The following is a 23,174-nucleotide window of genomic DNA, read 5'->3' on the forward strand; positions in this document are numbered from 1 at the left end:
CTCGCGGCCAGCCCGGCCCAAGGCGCGGCGGGCCCGGGGGCAGGAGCCCGGGCGCCCCGGCTTTTTACATGGACTCCCGCACGTGGCGGCGCCGGGGCGGGGGGGGACGGGCGGCGCCCGGGCCGGGGTCGTCCCTGCGGCTCCCGGGAGGGCCGTTTCGGGGCGCACGGTAGCCTCCGCGCGGGGTCGCGCCCCCAGTCCGCTCCCAGGGCCCCGCGCCCGCCGCCCGCCGCGCGCCCCGCCGCCCCCCGCCCGGCCGCCCCCCCTGCCCGGGAAGCGAATGGTCGCGTCCAGGCGGGTGGCCATGTTGCCGGGATAAAGCCGAGGGGCGGCGGCGGGGGGCGCACTGGCCGGGGCGGGAGCCGGGCGCGAGCAGGCGCAGCCGCCGGGAGCGCGGGGGAGCGAGCCGGCGCGATGGCCGTGGCCGTGGGGAGACCGTCCGTGAGTGCCGGGGCGTCGGGCGCGGGGGCGTGCGGGCCACTGGGCGATGCAACAGTGTGTCCGCCGCGCGCGGCGCGGCGCGGGGCTGGGCGGGAGCCGGAGCCCGCGCCCGTTTTCCCGGGGAAGAGGAGCCCCGGGCCGGGGTGTTCCCGGGCGCGCCGTGTCCCGCGTGACGCTGAGCGGCGCCGGCTGCGGGGCTGTCCCCCGCGCGCCCGGGCAGGGGCAGGGATCGCGGGAGCGCCCTGTGCCACTCGCCCGCCGAAAGGGGTCGGGAGAAAGCGCTAGGGTTTCCGCGGGGTGTGTATGTGTGTGTGTGTGTGTGCATTCTGGGCTGTGTGCGTGTATGTGTGCATGTGCGTGTGTGTGTGTGTGTGTGCGCGCGCGTGCATTCTGAAATCCTGGCCACCCCGAGGCCCCCACCCGGCTGCCGGGCCCTACCCAGGATATGGACAAAAGCCCTGGGCGCGCGCTCACACGCGCACACACACACATGCACACACACACAGATGCACACACACAGCTGCAAGCACACACACACACATACACACACATACACACACACACACACACACAAAGTTTTCCCGAGGCCGCCGGGTCGGGGTGGCGCGGCTGCTAGGAGTCTGGGGGCGGCGGGCTGGAAGCAGGGGGTGCGGGCGCGTGGAGGAGCGGGCGCCCCGCGGCCCGGGGCGTCTGCGCGAGGGAAGGACGTGGGGGTGGGGTGGGGAAGGGGTTTGGCCGGGCGGGTCCCGTCCCAGCTCCCCCGGGGTGCCCGGCGCGGGCTCAGCATCCCGTGGCCGAAGGCCAAGGGGACGGGGCGGCGGCGGCCTTTCGCTCCCGCTCGAGGGACCCGGCGCGGGGAGGAAGGCGGAGCTCCCTCTCCTGCCCCGTTTCTTTGTGGACGTTGGAAGCCCGCTCGTCCCCCGCTAGCGTTTGGGGGGCGGCGGGGGAGCATCGGGCGAGGTTCTTCGCGCCCTGCTCCCACCTTTCTCTTTTGCCGCCTTCCACTTCCCAGCGCGCAGCTGCAGGTGGTGCTCGGAGCTTCTCTGGCCGGGGACGGGCGTCTTCTCCCACGCGCGGGGCCCTCGCCCCTGGCCCCCGGCACTGCCCCGCCCGGGAAGTGGGTCCGGGGTGGGGGCTGGGGGGGAGGGGTTCTGTGGGTTCCGATTCGGTTTGCGAGGCGGGGCGGCTGCTGCCACGTTTGCCTTCAAAGGCGTTCACTGCTTTCAGAAAACGCGCCGCGGTCGCATTGAAGTGCAAATGTGGGTCTTTGGGGCGTTCGAGTTCTAATACTTGGGGACAGACTCGGAAGAACCCCGGGCTCCGGCACGCCGGCCGCGCGCCTGCTAATTGGTGGTCAAAGGCTGTCCTTACGGAGGAAATTTGTGTAATCTCTAGATTGATCCCTTTACTTTCCTCGGGAGGAAGTTAAGGTCCAAAGGGGTGAAGTTTTTCACGGACTGAATTGCCCGCCCCACCCCACTCCCTCGCGGTGCTTATTTCTGGGGCTCAGACTCGGCGAACTACATACAATGCCAGCCCTAGAGCATGGAAAAGCTTCGAGGAGTTTGAATGGAGGGGTGAGGCACTTCGAGGAGGGGGGGGGTAGCTTTTCCCCGTAACACCTATTTGCTGCTGTCTTCTTGAGGATAGGAGCAGGGTGGAAAAAATAATTTGCTGCACATTTTCTGTAAATTCATTTGTATGTGTCAGTTAAATAGGAACAGCATGTGGATTTTAAGATTTAGTTTGTGTGGCCACAATCCTATCCCACACCAGGTCTGCCAACCAGATGTGAAAATAATCCCCCAGGATTCTTGTGTAAGACCTGTCTCATTAAAAAAACAAAACCAACCTGTCTCATTTAAATAATAGAAATTGAGAAGTGTCTGCCAAGGCGGGAACCGCCTGCCCTAACGTTCCCTGTTGTAGCCAGCATTGAGATGAAGTTACTTTGTTTAAAAACTGGAGACCCTGTTACCCTTTGGGCCAAGATGTGGTAGGGGTGATCAAGAGTTGACTACAAAGTTGAAAAGTCTTTTCATGCATTTCCAAGGAATGACTGAGCTATTGGCTCTGCCGGTCAGTAAGTGGTTCTAGAGTTTTCTGCAGTTCAACAGCTGCAGTGCAAGTGAATTCTCCGGAGCTCCCGGCCACCTCTCTTACTTTCGGATTCTGTTCCAGGTCCTCCCCCTTTCTTTGCTCATTTGAACAAAAGAAAGGAAGGGTGTGTTAAGGGAAAAGAATCGCTCCAGAATTGATTTTTTTCCTCGCCCCCCCTCCCCCATGAATGGAGTTTTCCTGGTTACTCCTTTGGAGTAAATTTTTTTTTTTTTTTGGAAGGAGCAGATCGATGAACCACAGGATGACATGACAGTGACAGTTGGAAAGAACATAAGTAGCAGTGATCAAGGCTTACTCCTAGCGGTGCACAGGAGACCATATGAGGTGCCAGAAGTCAAATCTGGCTTGGCTGCATGCAAGGAAAGCCCCCATATGCTGTACGATCTCTCTGGACTCGAGTATTGATCTTAATTTTTTAGAAGTTTAGTTTTGGTCAAAGATAGGTGACCTTTCTGTTCTCTTTCATAAAACCTGGCTTTCCAATACACGTATTAAGATCTCAACAGTAAGTTCTTTAGCAAAACATGAACTTATCTCCTTTCCCTTGCAAAATGCCACATTGGAAGAAACTTCCATCAGAATAACTTGCCTTCACTTTGAGACTTCAGTTGAGTTTGAACATTCTAGTATGTTATTCCAGGTAAATGCTACATTTCCTGGGCAAAATCCTTAATAGTAGGTATAAAAACTTCTTTCATTATGAAGAAGTTATACTTAGTTAACCTCAAAGCTAAATTTAAACCTCGCTTAAAGGGATTTTGTTGTAGATTGGAAAATGAAAGCTTCAGTTTGGTGGCGGTACTGTTCCTTTAGTGCCGCTTCAATGTTGACCCCTCGCTTCTTCATTTTCTTGCTGATGGTTCTGAGACTTGACTCTGAAGAGACCTTGAAACACATCTGCGATTTAATCTGCTGTTTGCCCTGCATGTAACTGATGATTTCTCCCCTGGGGAAGCGTCCACATTTTGGATGTTAGGATGTTTTACGGCCCTGTCCCAGGAAGCTATTATTATTATTATTTTAATCAGAGCACTGTAATTTACTCTCCCTGCGAGTCAGGCTCTTCGTGCTGCTGACTCTTCTGGTGTGGTGTTCTTCAAGTCTTAGCATCTTGGAGTTGAAAGGAACTTTAGTGATCATTTGGTTCAGCTTCCTCCCCAATGCAGAAATATTCCTTTCTTCACTCTTGACAGAGATAATCTGTTTATGCTTTCGTCAGGGCTGGAGAACCTTCTGTGATCTCCTTCAGGAAAGAAACGGAAAACCAAGGTTATTCTTTCACTCTTCTGGGGCACCCTCTCTGTACCAAGTGCCATTTGTGCCCAAGTGAGAACGTTCCTACTCGCCTGGTGGTTTTATTTTCGAGAGATTTAGTGCATTAAAGCAACACACTGCAGTGTAGTCAGCTAGAGTAAGTTGTGCTTATGGCTCCCCCAGCCAGTGTGACGCATGTGAAGATCTTCTCTGAGGGTCATTTTAGCTTCTCTCAGGATCATTTTAGCAGAGGGTGAGGACTGACCAGAAAAAGCTGACACCCCTTGTTCTAAAACTGCCTTTGTGGGGATCTGGGGATGTGGCAGCAGACAGAGGGCTCAGGCGGTCTGTTTTACTTGGAGAAAGGTGAATGGAGCAAGAAAGTGGGGGATGAAGTTCTGAATGACAAAGGGGTGTCATTTGTGTGGGGCAGGGGAGAGAGCAGTGTGAAAACGTTAAGCTGTTTAGTCAGTGATCTAAGTCATGCATGATGAGGTTCTATAAGCAGTTATTAAGGGATATAAGGGGTGTTTGAAGGACAGCAATCTTTTTAAATCTTCTCAGATGTAGATTAATTTTAAGAGTGCGGGGCTCCCAAACTGTGCTCAGGGGCTACTTATGGTTATACTCAGCCTGGCTATGTGGGCTGGATGGTTCAGTGGGTGCTTGACCTTAGTCACGTGGTGTAGCTTGGGGCCTCATGGTTCTGATGGCAATCAGGGCTACTCTGGTGGTGCCAGGGATCAAACTTGGGGCCTTGTGTGTGCCAAGCCTTGGAGCAATCTTCCTGGCCCTGTAGATCAATTTTTTTTTTTTAAATCTTTTCTTTAAAAATCCTGTGTCTACACTATAATGAAAAGTAGATGTAAGTAAGAGTTTTGTTTGTTTATTTGTGGATCATACCTGGTGATGTTCAGGAGTTACTCCTGGTGGTGCTCAGGGGATCATAGGGTGCTGGGGATTGAACCCAGGTCAGCTGCGTGCAAGACAAGAGCCTTAACTGCTGCACTTTCTCTTCAGCCCCAACAGATACAAGTAGTTGATTGAAGAACAGAGCTACCCAGATCTGACCTTCCTGATGAGCCTTGGGTTACTAGTATATCTTCATGAGCTTTTTGAGGTTCTCATCCATAGCCCTAACCCCCCTCCCTTAACTTACTATTTAGGATCAGACAGAGTACCTGACTGGACCTCGTCTCACTATCGGGACAGTCACGTGCCCGAGGAAACAGCTGCTTGGTGTGGGAAGGGCCCGCCTTGTGCTGCTCAGATAAACAGAGGAGTGACTGCAGCGCCGGGGGCCTCTGTGACTGATGGCAGCGGGACCCGTGTTTACACGTTCTGAGGATGCCTCGGATGATACTGGTGTCTGGGTTTCGGCTTCTTCCGCAGCGAGAGGCTCCCGTGTCTGTTTCTCTTTATAGCTCCAGAAACTCGGTTGCGGGGAAAGGGCTGCCTTGGAGCTTCCTTTTCAGCTGGGCCTGGCTGAACTCTTTTCAGCTGGGGCGGTGAAGCTGCACGATGGTTCGAACAGACCTCGCAGCTCTAGGCCGTTGCTCATTTCCCGAGGAGTCCTGCTTTACAGTATAATGGAGATCCCTCTCTCTCCCCTTGAACAAAAAACCCACATGTACAGAAAACCGTCTTACTGCTAAACGATACTTCTGACCCTCTCCGGCTCCCTGGCATCGCATCTGTCCAGCCTATGTGAGCATTATAACAAGACGAGGTAAGATGGAATGGACAGTCTTCTAAAAAAGAATTTGCTTTGTGATCGAACACAATTTACAGTGTTTCAGATCTGGCCTGGGGTAGAAATCAGGAGTCTGTTTCCTGATATGGAAAAGAAACTATAGCATTGGGGCCGGAGCTAGTAATGCATTTTCATTTTTTTTTTCTCTTTCTCTCTCTTTCTTTCTGAAGTCAAAAGATGTAGGATGTTGAGTTGCAGATTTGCATGCTTATTTGTTGGTGGAAGGGCCCACACCCAGTTGTGCTTAGGTCTTACTCCTGGTTTTGTGCTGAGGGATGCTCCTGGCGTGACTCAGGGGACCATATGGGCGTACAGGATTGAACCCAGGTTGGCTGTGTACAAGGCAACTGCCTTATCGCTCATCTGGATCCGCATCCTTCACTGCTGAGCTGAGACTGCGGAACAGAGCAGGCTGTGTTGACGGAGGGGACAGAGGCTCCATGCTCTGGGTTGGTCTTTAGTACCTGACTAGCAGGAACTTTGTTTTCTGCCTCATTTTGATAAATGCTCGTAAAAATATACATGGCAAAACACATGGCCTGATTTTGATAAATTGACTTTCCTTTGAGAAGAATTCAAGTGTTTCTTTTGTTTGCTTGTTTTGAGGGGGCAGTGTGCTGAGGGGATGATACAGGGTGCCAGGGATTGAAACCAGGTCAGCCAGGTGCAAGCTAGTCCCCTACCCATTGAGTTATCGCTCTGCTGCCCCCCCACCCTCCTTCTTATAGAAGTAGATGCCCAATGTTCTGTTAGCAAAAAGGTTAGAAACAACAAACTGGAACCTCCTTTAATTCTATCACATCAGTGGTCATTCTTGGCTTCTGAATCCACCCGTGATTTGTTTTGTCTGTGCAGGTGTGAGGTTGGGATTCTGAGTACTCACTGGCCATCCCTGCTGCCCGCATCAAACTTGGGTAATGGATGGGTGAGCATGGGAAGCAAGGGCAGTGTCTGGAAGGAATAGCCAGTGTGCTGCTCAGAAAGTGAGTCAGAACCCCCTACAGAGACTCGGGTAACAGCTGGACGCTAGTGTTGGGGGTAGGGAGAAAGGAAACGGATGAAACAGGGAGGGTGGGAAGAGACCAGGTGTGTCCCTCGAGATATGAGCACTTTAAAGCTTTGTGTGCTCTCTCCCCTTGCCCTTCCGTTTAGCTATCTCAGATTCTTGAAATTGGCAAAACCCTGCAGTGGTGGTTTTTCAGGATTCAGTACAGCAGAGGGGAGAAGTTCATTCCTGGCTTTAACTGAAATGGGTCCTGAAAGAACAGGGGAGGTGGAAACCTTTCAGAATAGGTCCTGAAAGAAAGGACAGAACAAGAAGGAGATGATTGGGCTGAGGAATAGGACGGTGGGCAGGGCGTTTGCCTTGCAAGCAGCCAACCCAGGTTCAATCTCCAGCATCCCACGTGGTCCCCAGAGCACTGCTAGGAGGAATCCTTCTGAGTGCAGAGCCAGGAGTGAGCCCTGAGCATTGCTGGGTGTGGGCCCCAAGCAAACAACAGAGATCGCCTGTGTGGTGGCCGAGGAAAGAGTGTCCGTGATTTCCACTGGGACGGTTTATTTCTCACTCACGGTCCTTATTGGCTCCATCCTCTGAGATCCGCTCCAGGACCCAGGCCGAGGAGTCTTCTCTAACCGAACCTAACTGAGCGTTGCTGCTCTGGTGGCAGAGGAAGGAGAGATGCTAACCCCATGCTGACTTTCCCACACTACACGCTTACTTCTAGGCGAACTCCACTGGGCAGAGCACGCGGTCACTCCTGCACTCGGCAGGATCCTTCTGTCGTGGGCACTCTGTCCCCTGGCCAAGGGGAGAAGGCCCGGGGGTGGGGAGGTAACTTCCCTGCAGGGCAGGGGCTGGTGAGAATAGTGAGAGTTACCGCCCTTTAGTAGGCGCGGAACCTACTTGCCGTGAGACCGTGTTGTCTTTTTTTTTTTTAATCCCCTCCGGCCTAGAGTGATTCTCCCACTCCACTTACCCAAGTTTTATTGCAGCTGCATGTAGCTGGGTGTTGAGAATGTGAGCAGAAAGCAGCCCCCATGGATCCAAGCAGAGTGTGGGCATTTCTAGTGTCCACTCACAACGAACTTCCGGTAGCTTCATCGCCTTGTAAGTGGCGGGTTTTGACCTCTGAGCAGCTCTCCGGTGGCGCAGCTTCTGGACTGTTCCCTCGGAGAGTTGGTTTTGAGGCCATTAGGACCTCCTGCTGCATGACAGGATTATTTCCCTTGGGATGCTTCCAACTCAGTTCTCTCTCGGCACCCTTACTCGTCACTGCGGACACACGTCAGGGGGCAGGCTTCTTCTCCTCGCTGTGTTTTCTCTCGGGGAAAGTGGGGAGTGGATGCTGGTTTTGTTTTAACGTTGTGTGTGAGAGCTGATGTAAAAGGGTCACCGTCTCTGTGAAGTCCGGGTCAGGCCCATGGACTGTGGGCTCAGCCTGCGAGGTTTCTCTGGCCCTGCTATTTTTTTCACATCTGTGACTGTCGGCCATGTACTCACCTGTGTGCCGTGCAGCTCACCTGTGAAAGAGTAACAAGGCCTTCCGCAGAGATCTGTGGGATTAAATGAGTTTGTACACACAAGGGCTTGCAACGATGCGTGCAATGTTGGTTCTCGGCTTTAGACCATTGTCTGTGATCGAACCAGAACTGCCAACACCCCCCAGGAGTCTGCACAGCGGAAGCAGGCGGGCTTCCTTTTTCTAGCTAGAGCACACACTGGCTGCACGCGTGCTCTTCTCAGAGTCTTCACTCACTGGCCCAGGTGCCGGGGACTTTTCCATCCTAAAATTCGTATAGTGTGGATTGCCTGCAACACTTCTTTTCTCTTTTGTTTTTGTTGTGGTAGGTGGGGGCCGTGGAGTTTGGAGCCACAGACAGTGCTGGGTGCCAAGAATTGAACCCCGGTTGGCTGCATTCAGAATATTCTCCGTATCTGTCAGGCCATCACTCTAGTCGCCTCTGCCCCTTCTTCTTAACTTGTAGCTCACCTTAGGAAGGGGCTGTGTTGTCCTTCCCACCTTCACTCCCCTGACATTAAGAAATAGTTGATGGAAGAAGGGGTAAAAACCAGTCCTTTGAATGAGTTGGATGGGGCTTGGTTATGACTTTGACTCACATCCTGCCTTATTCCATCTATGTCTGTGTGAACTTAAGGCAGGTGTCGACTTCCTTATCGCTCACGTCCTGCCCCTGCTTCTCTGTGGTTCCCCTTTGGGTTCTATGTTGCTCTTCTACCTAGAATGTCAGGAGCTCCAAGGGATTTACCATCCCAGGGGCCAGCGCTTGGCTGACGGGCCTGGGAGCTGCTTGAAACATACTTTGCTCTTATTGCCGGATTGAACAGTTCTGAGCAACTGGTCCCTGCCCTAGTCCTCATGGTGATTAGCTCTGTACCTACACCCTTAGGCTGCTTCACTCTCCTTTCTTATTTCCGTATACCTGATCTCCACACGTTCTGGGTCCCTTTCCCAAATATCTGCAAGCGTTTTAGCTTGTCTCAAATTCTGTTTCATATTCTTGAACTTTAAGGAAGTAGGTCAAAGTGCTTTAAAAAAAAAGTATATATATATGTATACACACACATATATATACCTATATATACATATATACATATATGTGTATACATATATATGTGTTCCTTTGCTTTAGGCAAAAGGAGGACCATAAATATTACTTTAGAAAAATATTAAATTACATGGGGCGTTATGCATCTATGTTCAAGGGATGAAGGATATGATGCAGTTGTAGAGTGCATGCTTGACATGTATGAGGCCATAAGTTTGATTCTTAGCATCGAAAAAAAGTATACACATAGATAGGTTTTTTTTTTTTTTGGGTCATATCCAATAGTGCTTAGGGCTTACTTCTAGCTCGGCACTCAGAGATCACTCCTGGCAGACTGCTTGGTGGACCATATGTCGTGCCAGAGATTGAACGTAGATTGGTTGTGTGCAGGGCAAATGCCCACCTGATTAGAAAGATTGGTTTGGCTGTACTATTGTTCCAGCCCCAGACCAATCTTTCTGATCAGGTTTTACTACTGTAGGAAAACAGACCTCAGACTTATGAACAAACAAACAAAAAACACCCCAAAAAACGAGAGTCAGAGAAGAAGAAAACCTGCATATCTCATCAAAACTTTTGTACAGTCTTAATTTCTGCTGCCTTAGAATGCAGCTCTCATGCTCTCAGAATGAAGGTACTTATTGCTGAGTGCAGCACTGTAACTTTCCCGTTTCAAGTCAGTTTTTATAGACCAGAAACTAGATAAAAGTGATTGGGGGTAGGGGGAGTGGAGGTGTTCTTGATTCCGGCTATGACCTGGGGCCCAAATTTCAAACAACTATTTTGAAAACAAAAAAAAAATAGAATTTTAAACTTAGACTATCTGCGAACTGGGTAAATAAGATAAAAATTTTTGAAATGACCTTTTATTGAGTAATGACTTTTAAAGACCCAGATCCGTTTAGGTGTCTGCCTCAGAGTTCTTCTTGGGCGAATCTTCCCTCCACATTCTGTCTGGCCCAGAGGCCTTTGAAACTGCAGGACCAAACCAGTTCCTTCCCAGGTTCTCTCCTGACAGAGATATCTGTCACCTTTGCTCCACTCTGGGAGGTGCCATTTGACTCTTCGTGTGGGTGGGATACCCAAGGCGGCCTTTGCCTGAGAAATGATTTGATTGTTTATCTCTTGCATTCCTCTGTGTTTCCAAGCCTTCTCCAATCCTTACTCAACCCCGGCCCCTTCCCCCCTGGCGGATGTTGGCTTGGAGATCAGCTTGACCTCTGAGCCCTCAAGGAAGTCGCTGGGATATGAAATCAAATTTCCCTGCTTTGGAAACCAAAATCCTAAGTCATTTAATGTACTTAAGACAAAAAATTAAAATAAGATTTCAGTTATCGAAATAACTAATAAGTAAGTTGTTAATAAACAAACTGCTGTCCCAAAGGTGGTTTTTAAGAGGGGAGAAACCCAAGTCTAACTGGCGTTTTATAACGCAATGAAGGTTGAGGGTAACGGGACGCTCAGGACTTGGTGTACTGGATATGTACAGGGGAATGTTGTAGGCTGGGGCATTGCTATCTCTGGGTGTTCTTTCGGAAGGACTTACATTCTCATTCCTCAGAATCTTTTCCTATTTTCCATCCATTGAATTAACGAACACTGACCCCCATCGCCAGCGGCATTTATGAGTGAAGATCTCAAGTGCCATATGGTGTCAACGGATGAATGAACATTTCAAGCACCATATCTTTATTCTGCTACCAAACAAAATCAGAATAAAAATCTGTTTTGGGCAAATGGATCAGAATCTTGGGATAAGAATTCGAGGATGAGTGTCCAGGGCGTGTCATTCTCACCTCATCAACTAGCAGCCTCACTCACAGGGTGCCTTGTCGCCGGTCGGATGATTGAGGATCGTTGGTGTTTCTAGTCCAGTGCCTCATGGTGTTTGAAATATTTCAGCTCTAACCCAGGCTCGCAGGAAGCCTATAACTGAAGGAAAAAGGCTAAGACTTGGGTAATACTCGACTTTCATGGTGGCAGGACCTTGCCAACCCTCCCCTTTTCACTAAGAACTTGTTTCAGCACTCAGAAAGATAGGGTCCATTGATTTCCCTTCTGTTCCCTTCCTACAGTATATTTTCAGGACTGCTAGGAAAAATAACCTCAAATTTTCTCTCTTTCTCAGCTACCATTAGAAATTTTCTCTTTTGATTTAAGGCAGGTATATATATTTAAAAAAATTTTTTTTTTTTCTTCTTTTTGGGTCACACCTGGTGATGCTACTGAGGAATTACCCCTGGCGGTGCTCAAGGGACCATATGGGATGCTGGGAATTGAACCTGGGTTGGCCACATGCAAGGCAAATGCCCTACCCGCTGTGCTATGGCTCCAGCCCCAAAGGCAGGTATATAAAGGGAATTGGAAAGTGGTTCCAGATTCTGGAGATAATGTTTTCAAAAAATTGGACAGATTAATAGGTGAGTATCATTCGAGTAGGCTGCACACAGCATGGCCAATGTTCTTGACCTCTAGACTAGTATTCTGTTCTGGGGCCTACGTGAATTCTGTATCCACATTGCTACTGCTGTGTGAGCTGGTACCACCCCTTGCTGGGTCGACCTGTTTCTAAAAACCTGCTGGTGCCCGCTGTAGCAGCCATCATAATCGCACAGTTTAATTGATATTTTGTGAATCTCTGAGATAAAAGTACAAAACTAGAGTTGCTTCTAAATTAGATCCTTTGGAAAGATTTACTCAAGGTGATAATTTTACCATAATCAAAGTGCTCTGAGTTTAATATGGTTAAGACAGTTATCAAAAGTTGGAGGAAAATTCTTAAGAGTCCCCCCCCAAAAAAAAATCTGTGCTCAGATTGCTTTGAAAGTGCTTAAAAATTCTGACTCCATTTGAAAGAAACAAACAAAAAGTAATAGGTGATGCCTGTAGGTATATACTGGAAGTAAACTGCTAATTAAAATTTCTCTGGCCCATAATGATGAAAAGAAAACTCAGCCATCTGCCAAAGTTGGTAAATGTTATTTGTCTACATGTAAAATTAAATATTTGGGTTGGGGCTGGAGCAATAGCACAGCGGGTAGGGCGTTTGCCTTGCATGCGGCCGACCCAGATTCAATTCCCAGCATCCCATATGTTCCCCTGAGCACCGCCAGGGGTGATTCCTGAGTGCAGAGCCAGGAGTAACTCCTGTGCATAGCCAGGTGTGACCCAAAAACCAAAAAAAAAAAAAAAAAAAATTTGGGTTATAACTTACTTGGCTGGAGCGATAGCACAGCGGTTGGGTGTTCACCTTTCACGTGGCCGACCCGAGTTCGATTCCTCCGCCCCTCTTGGAGAGCCCAGCAAGCTACCAAGAGTATTTCGCCCACATGGCAGACTGGCAGACCCTGGCAAGCTACCCGTGCGTATTGGATATGCCAAAAACAGTAACAACAACAATAAAAATAATATGTCAATGAGAGACGTTACTGGTGCCCACTCGAACAAATCGATGAGCAACGGAATGACAGTGATAGTGAACTTACTTAAAAATTCATCCTTGAATGATTTTTAAAATAAATTGTCTAAGCTGGACCTGCCTCTCTGTGACCCACTGTGAAGGTTGTTCAGGTTTGTCTCGAATAAGGGCTACTTCAAAAGATACCAAGTGAGAATCAGAAGACAAAAGAGTAAAACTGGTTACTCTACTGGGAAGTACTTGATAACCAGGAAACAGCCAACTACAGAAGGCCTGGATGAAGCCATCAGGTACCATCGGTCAGTTTGCTTCTGGCCGTGTGCATTCATTCACGCCACTCATGCGTCTGTTCTCCTCAGTGTGGCGTGAAGGTTGGCCAAGTGCGTCAGCATCTCATTCAGATCTGCTGCTGGCCCACAGGTTTCAAAGTAGGTTTGGCTGGGCAAGGTCATTGAAGGTCAAGTGGAAGTAACTGGAGGTGAAATAAAGCATCTCCGATTAGGACGTAAGTTAGGGTTTCAATTAAGTTGTGCAGTTCAGCCTGATGCCTTCTGGAATCAAGCGGAGGCAAAGTTACACTTGAAGCTTTGGGAATCCTGAAGAGAACTGTGGTTCGAGGCTTGTCTCCATCACAGAACCCGGTGATCGATTCCCTGGTTGTAATTCAGACAGCAGGGAATTCAATACAGAGATACAGTGGACTTCATCGTGAGTCAGAACGTTACGTTACAGATGACTTGCTTAATGGGAAAAGATGAAGATTCTTTTTTTTTTTTGCGGGGGCGGGGGGGACACCTGGCAATGCTCAGGGGTTATTCCTGTGTCTGCACTCAGGAATTACTCCTGGCAGTGCTCGGGGGACCATATAGGATGCTGGGAATTGAACCTGGGTGGGCCGTATGCAAGGTAAACGCCCTACCCGCTGTGCTATCGCTCCAGCCCCAAAAGATGAAGATTCTTAAAAAGAAACAATTCTCTCCATGAAAAGCAGCATGACTCGCCGTCATGGAGATGCATGAGAAAACTCATGTTATTATATGAAGAGTTCAGTCTAGGAGAAATTAAGTAAGAAATTAAAAAGAAGAGGTGGAAATGTTCCCAAATATCGTTTGCCTAGAAAAGAGAACTGAGTAACTCAATGGAACACAAACTTTCTTAGAATTCAGGAACAGGTCTCAACTAATAAATCAAGTCATAGCTTTCTATGAAGGTTTCTCAGTTTAAGATGATAATAAACTTATTGACTAAAGTACCCTTCCCCCAAAGATATACATCTCCTAACCCGTGCTCCTAATAACCCTGGACAAAGGTACTTGTATATGAGAGAACAATTGTTCTCTCAATTTCTGACTCCCCCCGACCCAGCCCCCTATTTTATCACATATGCCCCCTGGTAGAGGATCATTGTGTGGCTGGAACTTTCCCTAAACGAGTTGATGAATGGGAAAAGTTTGGAAATTACTAGTTGGTCTCAGCTGAGATGCAGTGTCTCTAGGAGAGTTAACTCATTTGGCATTGAGCTTCTTTTACCCTTGGATGTCATTTTCAGTTTTTCTGTTGTTTTCTTCAATTTCTTTTAGGTTGGTCCAGAATAATAAGAAATATGACTTTGGTAATAAAATCATCTCATTTTGGAAAGGCAAGGTTACTTTAATAATCTTAGTTTAAATTCTCTATTTAAGATACACATGCAGATGTACATTACATGCATGTCATGGAGTATGTACGTATCCAAGGGTGCACTTGGTTTGTCTGGGAAGGAGAAGCTGTCTCCTACGCAGATGAAAGTTTGGATTCCAGTCTTCATATTCTTCACTTTCGCGTTCATTCAGGTTTACTTACTATCTGGTCCAAATGATTTTCCAGCTGTCCTTGGGTGTAATCTTCTGAATCTTCTGGCATCAATTTGGTTGGATTTTTAATCTCAACCCTGGGTAAAATTGCACAGTAAAAACATCAAGCAGAAAGTTATCCTTCAATTCCAAAATAAAGGGTGTGGGAGGAGAAAGCTCAACACATTGGAAGCTGAAATGTGTGCTAGTTCCATTTCTCAGGTTGGAGCTAGTTCATTTTGCTGGGCTTTTTTTGGGGGGAGGGGCTTTAAATCTACATTTGTCATGTTGTTGCTACTTTGCACTGATGCTTTGTTGCTAGTCGCTGCACAGTGCAGCCATCTCTCCGATTAGGACATGAGTTAGGGCTTCCCTTAAGTTGTGCAATCCAGCATTTTTTTTCACTGTGGTAGGATGTCAGTGGGTAAAAGTTGATGTCCACAGAAGTGTTTTAAGGTAGGTTGATTTGACATTACTCTTGACGTAACCTCCTTTGGGCCTGTTGATGGATCGGGACTTGCCTAAGATAAACAGTGATGATAGCCAGGCCAGGCTCTGACTCTCGTTACCTTCTCCTCTTACCCAGTGCAGAGACCATCTCAGGCTGCCGAACGGTACTTTTGGGACTTCCTGTGGTGATGGAAATATTCTGCTAAGGTCGAAACTAGCCATATATGGCTATTGATCAACTTTTCTTTTCTTTCTTTCTTTTTTTTTTTTTTTTGCTTTTTAGGTCACACAGGGCAGTGCTCAGGGGTTACTTCTGACTCTGCACTCAGGAATTATACCTGGTGGTGCTCAGGGGACCATATGGGATGCTGGGGATTGAAACCTGGTGAGCCACATGCAAGGCAAACTCCCTTACTCATTGTACTATCACTGCTGCCCCAGTCACCAGCCTTTCCTATGCACTCTTTTCCTCAGGTCCCCTCACCCCCACCCCGACTTATTTTGAAGTAAATCCCAGGCACAATCTGATCTCATTTTACCTTAAGAGCTAAACTTGCGAGCTAGAAGAATAGGAATGACATCCAGGAAAGGTACTTAGGGATCTTCAAGTATATTTATGATAGAAAATAAACAAAAAAAGCTATCTATAAATTTATGACTTTGTGATGGTGCAAAAGCATTGACTTCAGTAGAGACTACTTCTATTCTGAACTTTGGTCTTTTCTTGCCCTAGTGATATACTGTGCAGTACTCTCTCCTGACGCCGGGTACTGAGTGGGTTTTGTGTTTTCACATCCATCACGTCTGGTTTTTAACTCTTATAATATTCAGTACTTAATAACCATGCCTTTTATATTTGAAAGATCTTTTTATGACCACAAGGTACTGATCTATGGTATAATGACTATATTCATCAAGATAAATCATTACCAGGGAGCTTGGCACTCTTAGAGGGAGGAAAATCTCTCCAACAAATGGTGCTGGGAAAACTGGTTAGTCACATTAAAAATGGAATCAGAGGGGCCAGAGCGATAGCACAGCGGGTAGGGCGTTTGCCTTGCACGCGGCCGACCCGGGTTCGATCCCCGGCATCCCATATGGTCTCCCAAGCACCGCCAGGAGTAATTCCTGAGTGCAAAGCCAGGAGTAACCCCTGAGCATCGCTGGGTGTGACCCAAAAAGCAAAAAAAAAAAAAAAAAAAGGAATCAGAGGCTAGAGAGATAGTACAGTGGGTAGGACACTTGCCTTGCATATGTTCAATCCCTGGTACTCCTTATGGTGCTCCAAGCATCACCAGGAGTGATCCCTGAATGTAGAGCCAGGAGTGCCCTAAGAACAGCTGGGTGTGGCTGTTCCAAAAAAACAAAGAAATATAAAAATAAGGGTTTCATTTCATTTTTATTTATCTCGCACTGGACATTAGCATTAATTAAAAAGCAGGTTAATGTTCTGTATATTAGACCAGAGTCCATAAAAATCAAGTGGGGAAAACATAAGCAGAACTCTCCATTATACTGACTTTAGAGGTATCTTCAAAGATTCAGCTCTATTGACAAAGTTAAAAGCAAACAAATGGGACTTCATTAAACTAAAAAGTTTCTGCACTGAAAGAAATGTTGGTTGAAATAAGGACAGCCCATTGAATGGAGAACATATTTGCTCACTGTGACAAAAGAGAGAGAAGGCACTCAGGGAGTTCAAACCGAGAAATGAAACTACCCCATCAAAAAGTGAGCTCAACAGACACTTCTCTAAAGAAGACATGTAGAGGGCCAGCAGACCTGAAAAAAGGTTTAGCACTGGGCTGGAGCGATAGCACAGCAGGTAGGGTGTTTGCCTTGCACGCGGCCAACCCGGGTTCGATTCCCAGCATCCCATATGCTCCCCCGAGTACCGCCAGGAGTAATTCCTGAGTGCAGAGACAGGAGTAACCCCTGTGCATCGCTGGGTGTGACCCAAAAACAAACAAACAAACAAAACCAAAAAAAAGGTTTAGCACTGCTTATCAGCAAGGAAATGCAAATCAAAGGGACCTCACAACCAGCGAGATTGCCAGAGTCATAAGGCCAGAAACAACGGATGCTCGAGCGGATGTGGTGAAAAAGCAAAAAGCCGCGCTCATTCACTGGGCGTGGGATTCGATGGGGTTAGATTTTTGGGAACATAGCATGGTGACTTATTACTGTTTCTAAAATGTGATTCATTGTTTGGCTCCTAGCCCAAGAACACAAAATCATCAATTTGAAAATATATGTGCACAGCTATGTTTATCATAGCACTATTTACAATAGCGAGATCCAGAAAGCAACCCAAGTGCCCAGCAACAGATGAATGGAGGAAGAAACAAAAAAGGGATGACATTTTGCATTTTGCTACAACTTGAGATGGAACTGGAAGGTGTTATGTTAAATGAAGTGAATCAGAAGAAGACGGACAAATACCAGATGATTCCAGTCATATGTGAGTTTAAAGCAAGGAAATACACATGGAAACAAGCCCTGAGATTCTACAGTCTGCTCAGGAGCACAGGGGCCAACGAGAAGGAACCTTGGGATAATGATGGGGGATATTGGCATTCTGGTGATGGGTGTGATGCAGTAACACTATCTCTATAAAGTATAAATATTCATACTATGTAAATCATGGTACCTCTATGAAAATAACATGAAAACTTCCAATAGATGATTTTGTGATAGATGATTTTGTCTACCTGTAAGTTAAACTATTTTTTTTTGTAATTTACATTGAATACATTTCAGTTTATATTATTTTTAGCTAGGGAAGGCTATTCTAAGGTCAGGAAGGTTTACATATAGAAGATAAAGTTTATGGTTCATAAATGTAATGAGTATTCATTTGGCCCTTGAAAACAGAAAGTTTAAATTGTACTCAGACTATTGATATATGCAATATAGTATTACATACTTTTTCCTTATGATTATGTGAAACTTATCTTTATTGTAAAAATGTAGTACATCCTACCTATAACATACAAAATTTGCATAATTTATCTATGTTATTGGTAAGACTCTTGATTAGTGATAGCTTATTAGGTTATGTTTTGTGGGGAGCTAGAAGTCATACTCAGATTTTTAATTGTCTAGGAGTCAGTCAACTGAATAGTTGTGTGATACTCTGTGCTTGAAACATTTACCACCACCATCATTATCATTCTATCTAAAGTTAGGCTTGAGCCCAGAGATGCACCAGTCACCCAGTGCCAAGCCTCTCTTACTGGTGCTTACATGGAACTTTGGGTTTATGGATAATTTAAGCTATTCCTATATAATATTTATCATTGAGTTTTATTGAATGCCGTCTGGCTTTTAGCTATAGGACCTTTAAAAGGTGGAAGGCTTGCTAATGATCATTTAAAATGTTTAGTCCAGTTTTTATTTTGTTTTGTTTTGTGGGCCACACCCAGCAGTGCTTAGGGCTTACTCCTGGCTCTGTTCTGCACTCAGGAATCACACTTGGTAGTGCTTGCACACCGGGGGGAGGGGGGGCGGCCATGGAGCCGGCGGTGCCCACTGGTGGTGGGGGAACATTGGGATGCTGGGGATTGAACCGGGGTCAGCTTCATGCAAGGCAGATGCCCTTGCTTCTGTACTATCGCTCTGACCCCATTTTCAATCCAGTTTCCTTGGAACACAGACTCAAAGTAGGAGGTTGATTTCAGCTCCCATTGATTGACCCATTGGTTTTGTCACATCACACTTGCTAGATGAAGTGATTTGCTGAGTTAAAGCTTGCAGTAGTAGGTCATTCCCACCTTGCTTTTAAAGGCCTCTTTTAGAGCAGAGTTAATATTTTGAATTCTACTTGTGATGTTGTAACTATTCTTGTTGGTGAGAAATGTTTATGTCATGTGCCATTATAAGAAGTGACTTAGGAAATTTTATGTAGTGGGTTGAAATTTTAAAAAAAATTGTTTGTTTTTTTTTGTCATTGAATCACCATGAGATAGTTACAAAATTTTCTCAGTCATACAATGATCAAACACCCATCCCTCCACCAGTGCACATTTTCCACCACCAATGTCCCCAGTATACCCCCCTTCCCACCCTCCCCCTTGGGCTGAGAATTTGGGGGGGACCGTTCTATGAAATGACCGCTGTTTCTAAAAGAAACCCTGACGCAAGCTCATTTGATTGAGTGCACACTTTGACTGGCATCAAAGATCCTTAAAAGTGTGTTCTTCTTCTGCAACACAAAGCAAGAATGGTTGCTGTGCTTTTGGAGTTGAGTTGAGAAGCTAATAATGATTTTCCTCCTCATGATAATGCAGAATATGTACATTCTAAATTTGGACCCCTATACTTAGGATCTCAGGATTTAAGAGGAATGAATTTGTGCTGGTAAAAGGATCTTGTGTCATCAGAAATGCTCTCAGGCTCAGCTGTCCTATTGATGGGCAGAGGTAATGTGCTTTAGACGAGCTATTCGGAATTCCAGCAACATTCTGAACAAGCGCAAACCGACTGTTGCAACAGGCGGCGGCCAAGTCTTCCGGGGACCCTGCCCAAATTCTCAGCTCTTTAGCTAATCACTTTCCTGGAGAGAGGTGAGCGGAGAAGAGAAGTTTCTCCGCTCATCTCTGCTGCTTAGTTCAGTTTGCTTTTATTTACTGGTTCGGGAAGTTCACAATAGTTGGTTAGTGCCTAATTTATGTGGTACCTTGCCTCAGGAAGATTATGTGCAAAAATGGCATAAATCAAGTGAAGTGAGCTGCTTTATTTTATTTTATTTATTGTTTACATTTAATCACTGTGAGATACACATTACAAAGTTGTTGATGATTGGGTTTCAGTCATACAATGTTCTTTCCCACCACCAATGTCCCCAGTTTCCTTCCTGCTTCCTTCCCCTGCCTCTTTTTTTCTTCTTTCTCTCTCTTTTCTCTCTCTCTCTCTCTCTCTCTCTCTCTCTCTCTCTCTCTCTCTCTCTCAGCAGCTTTATCTGCACTTGATGAGGGATATATGAATTATAGTAGGGCAATAACAAGATTTAACATTGTCAAATCAGTTGTGCTAAAGATAAACTGTTAAATCAGTTATATTATCCTGTTCATACAGGACAAGATCCTAGCAAGGTCTTTTAAGTGACTGTGATCTAATTAGGAAAACATAGCTGCTATTTTCATAAAAAAAAAAAAGGCTGTAAGATTAGTACGAATAGCAGTTCTTAAAGATCTATTAAAATTATAGATTTTAATTTTTAATAGGCCAAATTGAAATCTAACAGTAACACATCTTGAAAAGAAAAATTAAAAATTCATGTACTTTAGATTACAAAAGGGCTCTTTAGTTGAAGTGCTATGAATGGGCAAGATTATGCTATCTTTTAACTCTGGTTGGTAAAATGAGAGTATTACTGGTATAGTTTAAAATTTTTTAAAAAGGGACCAGAGAGATAGCACAGTGGGTAGAGTGTACATGGGTGTAGAGCCTCGCGTATGGGTGGCCTGATTCCACCCATGGCACCCCAGATGGTCCCCCAAACCCTTCAGCAGGATTGATCTCTAAGTGCAGAGCCAGGACCGTCGGGGGTGGCACCCCCGAAAAAAAAACCTCAAAAAACAAAACAATTTTTAGAGCAAAAAATTTTGAGGTGAAGTTTCTCCATAAAAAAATGTTGGCACCAAAAGGAAATATTTTTAAAATACTGTGTGGGCCCCATAACCACTGCTTGTGGGTTGAAACTGCCAGTTTGCAATCTGATTTCCATTGGAAAGAATCCACTTTTTCCCTTGCATTTGAATAAATAAACCATTAGAATTTTTTTTTCTGTTTTGATATTCCCTTTTTTAGAATGCTTTAGCAGTTGAACAACTTTTGTGGGAAATGTGCCTTTAAAAACAAAAAACCCCAAAAAACACCAAAAGTGTCTGCCCTAGAGGCAAGCTGTGGTGGGAGGGAAACTGGAGACATTGGTGGTGGGAAATGTACACTAGTGAAGAGATGGGTGTTGGAACATTGGATGATTAAGACCCAATCACGAACAGCTTTGTAACTATGTATCTCTAGATGATTCAGTAGAAAAAGTGAAGCAATTGCTTGAACCTCTGACATGGAAGTGTGTAGGTTGTCTGGGGACATCCTCAGAACATTTAAGTTGTTCTTTAGCAAGATACCTCCCGGCAGGTTGGAGCCGGAGGAGATCAAATGGGAAGCGGAAGCAAACCGGATGCTGGGTGGGCACTTCGACCCCTAGCAGAGTGGGCGGGATTCTTGAGTATGTGGGTCTGATGCAAGTGTCCCTTCGCAGAAACATTCCCTGTCTATAGTGGATGGGGTTAGATTTTAATTTTTGGTTGCGGTCCAATGACAGTTAATGGCTGTTTCATATAGGATGTGAAATTATTTATGTGTTTGGCAGCAGGATGAGGTAAAATGCAATTGGAAATAGGTAGAATTTGCTAGCAAATCCCAATATATTATTAGTGCTAGTGCCAAGATGGACTTTTAGAGGCCACCTAAGCTGGGGCCTTCTTTTAAGATGAGGAAACAGACCTGGGGAGTTCAGGGGAGTCTGAAATGTCTCATTAACCCTTCACTGTCCAGCAGGAACCCAACATTTTTCTTTTTTTTCCTGTCTTGCTTTTTTTGGGGGGGTGAGGAGGGAGTATCTTGCAGGAACTATTTGGGAAGATTTGAGGGTTTTAGACAAAAATTAAAAGTATGTCTTTAATAAGCAGAGTATTCAAAAAACATCTAGGAAGTTGACTTAGCTTGTCTTTGTAATTCTTGTTGCTGCCATTTCTATTAGTTTTGGGTATGTTTCAGTACCCCTTCTTTCCAAAAGTCCACTTGCTCTCCTGCGTTTTTAGAAAGCAAAGAAGCAAATAATCCCCAGGGAAGTGTGGCAAAATTCCCTTTAGTTCTGTGGCATTTCCTCCCGGTAGATTGAATCACACAAAATAGTTTATTTCAGCTGTTTCTGAGCTACAATGAAATGGTTGGTTCATGATTCAAGATAGTAGCTCAAACAAAAGGTAACAAGGAATATTGTTCAAACAATAAAGACATTCCTGATGGCCTTTGGCCACCGAGTCCTTTCCAGTTTTTACTGCTCACAAACTGTTCTGTTCAGCACTCTCACTGAAAATTGTGGAATTGAAAGCTCCTTGTGTACACATGGAATAGTCTTACATCCACATGTTATAGTTGGCTTAAAAAGTCTCCCTTGCCTTGAAGAAAAAGACTACTCAAAGGCAGATTCTGAACAGGCTTGCAAGTTTTTAGGCCAACAGAAGCAAGCTGGGATGGAAGTCTTGGTCAATAGCGCGATCATATGATGTGCAGTTCCATTTTTATTATATCTCGTAGAGAGAATTCAAGTCTCTGGATACTTAGCCCTCTTAGAACTGAATCCTAATTTCTGATTTGATAGTAGTGAGGGCGGTAGAGCTGATGAGCCCATGCAAAGCAGTGATAAACTTTAGACCTTTTTTTTTTTTTTTTTTGGCTAGCTAAGTCCGATCCCCTGACTTTTGGGTTTGTCAAGCCAACGTTTGTAAAATAAGTGGAATTTTTCAAAAGCATTTTGGAGATTATAAAAAAAAAAACTAGCATAAATAAAGCCTTTGAGCTTAAATCTGATAGGAACTTTTTTTTTCTTGAGATGTTATAACCTCTGCATCACATTTCAGACCTATAACCAAATAAAAGAAATATGTTATCTTTAGGCATCATGGGGATAATAATAAGTGTGCATGATTTAAGAAACTGGGGGAAAAAAGGAAATCCATCCCAAATCTAATAAAGAGCAGAAAGCCAACCTAGCCACTTCATGGTTCATAAGGATCAGAGTGTACCGCAGCTGAACAAATAAAACTGGAGAGACGGCACAAACAGCAACTTGGAAGTGGCCATTTCTTTTTTTTTTTTTTTTCTTTTTGGGTCACACCCAGCAATGCTCAGGGTTTACTCCTGGCTCTGCACTCAGGAATTACTTCTGGCAGTGCTTGGGGAACCATATGGGATGCCAGGGATCTAACCCGGGTCGGCCGCGTGCAAGGCAAACGCCCTACCCGCTGTGCTATCGCTCCGGCCCTGGAAGTGGCCATTTCTTGGGACTGCTTTGAACCAGAGAGCTAGAAATCACCTTCCAACATTTTGGGCCTCCTTTGACCACTACTTAAAACTTAGAGTGCTTCATTCCACGTCATTAAAAGCATTGTGTTGTACTTGCATGCAAACGGTAGAACTTATAGGTCCCTTTCTTAGAAGAGTTTCCAAAGGGAAAAGGTGGTAGAGTGAGCGAAGCTGGTTTTGCGCCCTCTTAATGTTTCGGAACACCCGCCCACACTCTGTTCTCCTGGGGTCCCCATGG

General features: G+C 46.0%; 1 protein-coding gene across 8 annotated transcripts in view; it reads left to right on the forward strand.

Annotated features, from left to right (window-relative positions):
- Window positions 1-316: 316 nt before the first annotated feature.
- The window catches only part of SEPTIN11 (septin 11), an 89,694-nt gene continuing 66,836 nt past the window's right edge, over window positions 317-23,174 (forward strand). For all 8 annotated transcript variants that reach the window (XM_055139539.1, XM_055139542.1, XM_055139541.1 and 5 more), the window contains exon 1: window positions 317-441. In XM_055139539.1, coding sequence (XP_054995514.1) covers window positions 415-441 — 27 coding nt within the window. In that variant the 5' untranslated portion in view covers window positions 317-414. The remainder of the gene's footprint in view (window positions 442-23,174) is intronic.

This window comes from Sorex araneus, chromosome 5 (assembly GCF_027595985.1).
Source record: "Sorex araneus isolate mSorAra2 chromosome 5, mSorAra2.pri, whole genome shotgun sequence".
Lineage (NCBI taxonomy): Eukaryota > Metazoa > Chordata > Mammalia > Eulipotyphla > Soricidae > Sorex > Sorex araneus.